At 31.9% G+C, this 8,626-nt stretch overlaps 1 protein-coding gene across 1 annotated transcript; it reads right to left on the bottom strand.

The window, feature by feature from the left end:
* Positions 1 to 6,862: 6,862 nt before the first annotated feature.
* LOC140184878 (protein FAR1-RELATED SEQUENCE 5-like) lies at positions 6,863 to 7,732 on the bottom strand. The gene has a single exon (XM_072238073.1). It carries the CDS (start codon positions 7,730 to 7,732, stop codon positions 6,863 to 6,865), a length of 870 nt encoding a protein of 289 aa, XP_072094174.1.
* Between the last annotated feature and the right edge of the window lie 894 nt (positions 7,733 to 8,626).

Raw genomic sequence — 8,626 nt, 5'->3', positions numbered from 1 at the left:
TTCTATGGAAGGATATCTGTCAGCTACAGATAAAGGAGCAATATATTAGAGACAAGATGATAACTGCCTTGTCCATGGAGATTGGTGATGGCAAGAGAACTCACCTCTGGGAAGGTGTCTGGCTAAGTTGTGATCCGTTGAAGGATAGGTTTCTAAGGCTCTTCTCGGTTTCAATCCAAAAAGGATCGGTCATAGGGTCTTGTGGATTTTGGTGATGGGTTAGAGTTGATTTGGAATTTTCAATGGTGGCGTGAGCTATTCCAATGGGAGTTGCAACTTGTGAATCAATTACATAACACTTTGAGGCTGGTTAAACTAGTTTTTGACAGAGATGATAGAGTTGTCTAGAAATTTGATAGGCAATGTGTATTTTCTACTAACTCTTTTTTGCAAGTACTACAATCGGATATGCTTCTGGATGATGTAAAAAGCTATAGATTCAGTAAGACTATTTGGAAAGGTTTAGTCCCTCCAATAGTAGAGCTGCTTGTCTCGTTTATCTTGATATGCAAAGTGAATACAAAGGAAATGCTGTGTCGACTAAAAATTATTAATCAGAGTGATAATGTGTGTATTATGTAATAAGGATTTTGAATATGTTCACCCACTTTTTTCTTGGCTGTGAATTTACTTTGCAGATGTGGTGCGCTTGGTTATCTGATAATTTAACGGTGAAGGGATGAGCTATGTGAACCTAGACTCTCATTCCAGAATGTATAAAACAAAAACATTGTCTTAGTATCTGAGGAGGAATTCTTGTGTGCCCAATGTGCTGATAACACGAGTTTTAAGTAGGACTATTTGCTTCATAAATTAAATTCAAAAGTTTTAAGTAGGACAATTTTTTGGTAGGTGAAATTTTTGTGTAGCATGTGTTACACGCCATCTTCTATTAGATGGTGATACCTATCAAACAAATAGATATTTGATTTCTTGGCAAAGTTTTTGTGGAGTTCTCAAGGAGATGCTTAAATATTTACAAATTTGTTTTAATTTATCTTTTTGCATTTACCTATTAATAACAAAACTTCATATATTCTTTAAACAGTCCCACATATAATAATAAAAATCAATAACATTCCAAGATAAAAACAATAAGAAAACTACGACCAGTTACAAGCAACTCAGCGAGAGCACGCTGGCGGATCAATCCCAAAATTTTTAACACATTTTTGTTGTCTTCATTTAGAAATAGTATTTTCAATTTAAATTAAGCCTCTAATTGCAATATTTACTTATTTAGAGAGTACTTTTAATGTATGGTCAAATTTGTCGCATCTACAAACTAACCTTATGTTGATGTTATATCCTTATCCCCTTAGACCCTTCTCTGTAAGCAAATAAAACACTATAAATAATATTTTTTAATAATAAAAAATAATACATCTAAATTACATCTAAATAACAATAGAAATATAAAATAGAACAACCAAATCTAATTATTTGACATTTTAACAATAAAAACAAATAAAAATAATACAAATTTTTAATATCCCAACATTCCAAAGTGCAACACAAATTAAAAACTAAATCGAATAAAAAAATAACTTGAACATAAGATAACATAATATAACTTTTTTTAGGATAAATGACATAAACAAATTAAATGACATTTAATATTACACCAACATCTTAAGATAGATCCGCTTACATGCATATCCTAAAGTAAATCTATGTAAATCAAATAAGTTAAATTTGATTTACGCTTTTTTAATGTAAATCAAATCAATTAGATTCGATTACCTATATATGTTATATCAACAGTAAATTGAATTCACTTGATTCGATTTATTACTGCTGCAGCATATACATGTAAATCAAATTTAGTTTATTCGATTTAGTACTGATACATATTATTGATATTTACTTAACATTAAAAACATAAATGTCAATAAGAAAATACTCCCATTTGGATTCAAATAAAATATCAAAAAATTAAAATGAATAAGAATAGAAATTTAACTTTTATATTTTAGTTCAAATTCTAAAAAATTTACATTTTTATAAACTTATAAATTTAAAATAGAACATTAAACTATTTCTAAAATTTCATTAAAAATCATTAGTTGACTCATTAGTATCTAAAAAATCATTACCAGACTTTTGATGTTGAAAAAATTAATATAAAATATAACCTTCCAAGGTGATTTCTAAAGTGTTGGTTAGAAAGATGAGATTAGTTATGTCAAGCCTGATTGGAGAGACTTAGAGTGCGTTTGTTAAGGGTTGCAAAATACATTATGGGGCCCTTATTGCATGTGAAACTGTACATTGGCTTAAAATAAGGAAAAAGGAAGCACATATAATCAAGCTATATTTTCAAAAGATATATGATAAGGTCAAGTGGAGCTTTGTGGACATTGTTCTGCAGAAGATGGATTTTAGACGCAGGTGGAAGCAGTGGGTTATGGAGTGTGTTAACATATATTCTATGTCAGTACTGATAAATGGTTCACGAACAAAGTCGTTCAAGAAGGAAAGAGATCTGAGACAAGGTGATCCTCTATCTTTTTTCTTGTCTATACTTGTTGTTGATGTCTTACATTGAATTATTGAAGTGGCAGTTAGAAATGGCTGGATATCCCCATTATTCATTGGGGGGAGACAATATAGAATTGTCACATCTCCAATTTGTTGATGGTACTATGTTGTTCTATCCGCGAGAGGAGGAGACTATTAAGAACTACAAAAAGGCTTCTACGTTACTTCGAGTTGATGTCGGAGTTAAGTATCATTTTTGACAAATCTATTTTGATACCAATTTATTGTGAACAATAGTGGGTTCAAAGTATGTGCAGCTTGTTGGGGTGCAAGGAAGCTACTCTTCCGATCAGATACCTTGAAATCTTTCTAGGAGCAAATCCGAGGTTGGTCAAGACTTGGAAGCCTATTATTGAAAAAGTAGAGGAGAAGCTCAGTTTATGGAAATCTAAGGTACTTAACAATACGGGAAAGTTGGTGCGCATCAAAGCCATATGAAATAGTCTGCCGGTATATTATTTAAGCTAACATAAGATGCCAAAAGCTGTTGTAGAGAAACTGATTTCTTTATAGAGAGGGTTCTTGTGGAGTAAGGAGGATGGAAGAAATGGTATGATGCTGGTTAGATGGGAAGTGGTCCAAACTCCTAAAAAGTTAAGTGGGTTTGGGGTTGGAAATGTGATGCTTTGTAACACGGTACTCTTATTTAAGTGGTGATGGAGGTTTTCAAATGAGGAGTGTCCGTTGTGAAAGAAGATGATATGCTCATGTAATAACCTATCCCCTAATGAGCTATTATCCACACAGACATTACCTACAAGAGGGGATCCATCGAAGGATATCTGTCAGCCACAGATAAAGGAGCAACATATTAGAGACAATATGATAACTGGCTTGTCTATGGAGGTTGGTGATGGCAAGAGAACTCACTTTTGGGAAGGTGTCTGGCTAAGTTGTGGTCCGTTGAAGAATAGGTTTTCAAGGCTCTTCTCGGTTTCAACTAAAAAATGATCGATCATAAGGGCTTGTGGGTTTTAGGATGGGTTAGAGTGGATTTGGAGTTTTCAATGGACGTGTGAGCTATTCCAATGGGAGTTGAAACTTGTGAATCAATTTCATGACACTTTGAGGCCGGTTAAACTAGTTTTTGACAGAGAGAATATAGTTGTCTAGAAGTTTGACATGCAAGGTGTATTTTTTACTAACTCTTTTTTGCAGGTACTACAATTGGATACATTTCTGGATGATGTAACAAGCTATAACTTCACTAAGACTATTTGAAAAGGCTTACTCCCTCCAAGAGTAGAGCTATTTGTCTGGTTTGTCTTGATAGGCAGGGTGAATACAAAAAGAAGGTTGTGTCGACTCGAAATTATTAATCAGTGGTGATAATGTGTGTGTATTATGTAATAAGGATGTTGAATATGTTTACCACTTATTTCTTAGTTTTAAATTTACTTGGCAGGTGTGGTACGCTTGGTTACTTGATTTTGGCAGACAATGGTCCTTTTCAGGTACTTTGAAGGAACACTTTCAAAGTTGGCCAGGTGTTACAAGTAGGAAGGATGAGCATAAGAAGTGGTTCATAAGTTTCTTTGCAGTTGTTTGGAACGTCTAGTTGGAAAGGAACAGAAGGTTATTTCAGAATACTTAAAAATGTGTTGGAGAAATCATCAACATGACTCTACTTAATTACAAGGAGTGGAGGTGCGAGGATCCATTTTTTTGTTGATGGCAATGTTAGAGATGACATTGGAATAAATTTTTGTTTTGAAAATTACTAGGTGATTACAATAGGTGTTGTTTTATTGTTTTTCTGGCTTGTTCACTTCACTTTTCTGTTGAGCTTCTTTGTTTCAAAAAAAAAAGTGTATAGATTTTTGCTTTTGATAAGCATTCTAATTAACTATAGTTAGCACTGAGCACATATAGAACATATATGGTTATTTGTTAACAAAGAAGATGTCTTTATATGAGATTTTTATGTTGATACAACTTTGGGTTTCATTAAGTAAAACATCTTTGGTGCCTTAGTTTTTCCATTTAGATAGAGCAGTTCTTTATTTATTGTGCTATTATTTGGTTGTCACTTATTCTTAGTGTATGTGTTTAACTTTTGTTTATTTTCATGTCTTTCTATAAGATTGTAATCATTTATGAAAACATTTCAAGATATTGCTGAATCTAAATCAAGTTAAGGATAATGTGGCAATGCTCCACAATTTTCTATTATCAAAGTGTGGTGATAAAGTACCTGCTTTCTCTGACAATGTGTCACACACTTAGTTAGGCTTTGTGAAGTTGTTAGTTGAAGCTTAAGTGATATTTTGTTTAGATTATGTTAAAGTTAATCTTAGTTATTATCAGATAGAAGTTTTGAACTAGGTTACTACTATCTTTTTTAGTTTATCTCTATATACCATGGATATTTTGGACCATTATATTTTTCTTTTGAAATATTATGATTATTTACAGACACTATGCCTAATTTGTTCTGTATTTTATTTTATTATTTATAATGATTTTTAGAATGTACAAAAGTACATCTTAAAGTGTAATATTTTGAATAACAATATGCAAAGTAAAACAAAAAAAATAAAAAAGAACTACCCAAATTAGCCATAATTAAATTATAGAAAAAGCCCAAAATTATCGCAAAAAATTTAGGTGAAATTGTCAAATTAGCAACGGAAGTAGTGTAACTAAATAGCCCACTAATAACATTGGCTAAAATCAAGTGAAATATGAACATCGCAATATCAAGATATAACAAGCACTACTAGGGCCAACACTACTCCAATATGAACAACTATACTATAGATCATTAGTAGAATAGCAGTAGAAGATTTACTGATCAGATAAACACAATAACTCGCACTGAGAAAATTTGTCTCATTTAATCTTCAGTGTAGTTTGGACTAAGATTTTCAATGAAGAGAGTAGAGCATAGTCAAAAAATTGTATAAGTTCAATTGGTAAATATATAATTACTCAATAAATTGCATGAGATGTTTTTGCAGATAAACAATTACTTGGACAAAAAGTTAAAATGAAAAAAATACTAGAAACCTAATATTCATGTAATTAATAAAAAGTATAAGGATAATTAAGCATCCCACAATCTGAATCATTCTCAATCTGCCATTTTAGTTTCAAGAGCCACAAGAGGAAAATCAACTAGTCCAGAACTCATCTCAGATTGTGGATTATTTGTAGATGCACTAATAGAGGCATCAAAACCAAGACTTGATGTTTTTTCTTAACTAGTCAAAGTAGATTTAGCTGCTATAGTTGGTGTTATTTTACTTCCAATGTCCCTTCCTGATTCTATTTTTTGCTGATTTTTATTACTATTATATCTTTTGTGCTGATCATAAATTAAGTATAATTTTTTATTACCATATTATAAAAATAACATAGTTTGAAAATTCAATATATAATGAGCCAAATCATTATATAATAAAATTCTGGATCTAGACATAGTTCTAAGATGATGTACCTTAGAAACATGTCAAGGTAGCTGCTATTATTCATTTCCATATCATCAGCTAATGAATTATTAAGTATTCTACCAGGATTCTTAGGATAATATTTGATGTAATGTCTTGGCGCACCGCAATTTTAACACTTTTTCTGTTACTTATATTTTGTGTTTTTTATGGGAGCTCCCGTACTTTTCACCACCAATAAATTAACAATGTAGTCATCGTCTAAATTACCATTTTGTGGATTTTCAACTTGCTTTTTGAGTTTTGTAATTGTATTGACAACATCATCCATTACTTCAGCAAAATTACTAGAGTTTTATGCAACATCCATTAACTTAGAACACTCAGCACCAAACACACCCAAATAAAACTTGAGTACCTTATCAAAATTACTTGGATAATCTACAATTGACTTGATAAAACCATTATTGGTATTCTTTGTCCTTTGCTTGCATACTAAGTGTTTTGGAATAATTTCAACATGTTGGTACTTTAAGCATCTAAATATGTGCCTGTAGAAAATTTTTTTATTTTTGAACCACATACATTCACAATGAAATATCCCTTCAACTCTATTAAACTCAACCACATGCTCAATCTTTGGCATCCCAAAACTATTACGCTTGAAAAATAGTTTTTTAGCACCCTAACTTACCAAGTCTACATTCATAGCACAAGCATCCTTGATTTCCTTCCCGACCTCAGAAAAAATATTACGAGTGAAAGTCTTTACAGTAAAACCTTTAAGTGCCAACAAAGGAGTCACAAGTACTGGATCAGTATATTTACTATTGAACTATGAAAATCTTTATTATTCTTGTAATGCCTAATAATAGTCTCTATGTTATTGATGAATTTAAAAAAGGTGTCTTTCTTTCTCACATATGCCTCTATTAGAGAGTTAATCCCTTCACATTAGGATGCTGTCCCAATTTGTCCAAAAATTGGTTCCTCAAATGTGCGAGAGCCCATAAATATCTCAACTCATAAGTTTGGTCGGCCCAATAGTTACTTGATAAGTTATACTTCTCCACCATGTGTCTCTGCTTGACCTCAAACTCTTCAACACTCGCATTAACATATATCAACTCCTTGAAGTCATTTAGAAATCCATAGTTCTTAACTTTCTCACATGCATTCCTATGTAAATGCCATGCATATAATCGATATATTGCATAGGGATAGACTTGTTTAATGACTTCTCTCATTGAAAGATGTTTATCGGTAACAACCAACCTAGGGTGTTTATTCCCTATTATTTCCAAAAAGGTTTGCAAGAGCCACTTGTATAAACTAATATCCTCATTAAGAAAAAGAAGACCACATCCAAATATGATAGTATGCCCATGATGATTGCTACCAGAAAATATAAGTAATTTATTGTAGACGTTCCTATTGTAAGTCGAAGCAAATGTCAACACATTCCCAAAATACTCATAATCAATATGGCTAGTCCTATCAGCCCAAAATAAATTTTCTAATCGATTAACGTTACTTAATGTATACTTTCCAAAGAAATAAGAATCATCTCCAGCTTTACCTCTCAAGTAGCTTATTGCAGCATTAGCATCACTACCCTTCACCTTTTTCTTTCTATGTTGAGTAATGAGGTTGTACATATCTTTTTGGTTGAATGACAAGCTTACATATCCATCTTTTTGAACAGTCAAGTATCCCAATATGTGATAGCTCCTGATGCTTATGTCTTGCAAATTTTTTACCTGAACTTTATCTGCATCACTCAATATGCAATACTCATGCATAATGTTAACGTTGAGTGGATCCACCAAATCATGAGAATGCTCTTCGTAAAAAGAAATAACCTTTTATTTAGATATTTTTCTATCCACTCTTACACGAATTTTTGCAAGGCACCTACTTCGAGTTAGGGGTCAATGATCCTTGATTCTTTTGTCCTTTTCAACCTCTTCCTTTCTTGAGCTCTCCTGATTGCAAACAATGTGGTGCATTATTACACGACTATCGCTAACATATTACATGACTATCGTTAACATGTCTGACTTTATCAAACCTCACAGCGAAACCGTGTATCATTGCATAAGTCATGTAAAATCAATAGACAACATCCTCATCTGCAAACTCAAGTTGCATGATATCTTCTCATGAAAACTCTACTATTCTCTTAACTTAATGTTTATCTTCATCAACATCTGAATCATCGTCAAAAAACTCTTCTTCTTTCTCTTGAAAATTCCTCATCGGAATGTGTTCTAAAAAAATTCTATTGGACGGTTTCATTTCCAAAAATAAGCACATATTTATATTTTATAAAAATACTAACAAAACACCACACAATTAACATTTCACAAATATAAATTAGAACCGCCACTACTAATTCACATAAAACTACCTTCTAAGCATCTACTCCATGCCTATCACAATATCTCTTTTCAAGATTTCCACACTCAATTTATTAACACTTATTACAAACTTATCCAATAATTTATCAATTAACTCACCTAGTATTATTCATTCGTATCACCTAATATCCACCTAATTCACTTGTCATCATTGCACCGTGTCATATGCTCCCATGTCTTTTGATTTTTCTTCTAACTGCCAATAACCAACTAATATTTTTCTTCTTTAAAATTTTTTTTATCTACTGTAACAACATAAACTATATATGTTTTTCT

This window comes from Arachis hypogaea, chromosome 5 (genome assembly GCF_003086295.3).
Source record: "Arachis hypogaea cultivar Tifrunner chromosome 5, arahy.Tifrunner.gnm2.J5K5, whole genome shotgun sequence".
NCBI classification, from domain to species: Eukaryota; Viridiplantae; Streptophyta; class Magnoliopsida; order Fabales; family Fabaceae; genus Arachis; species Arachis hypogaea.
This window is presented reverse-complemented; position numbering and strand designations above follow the sequence as displayed.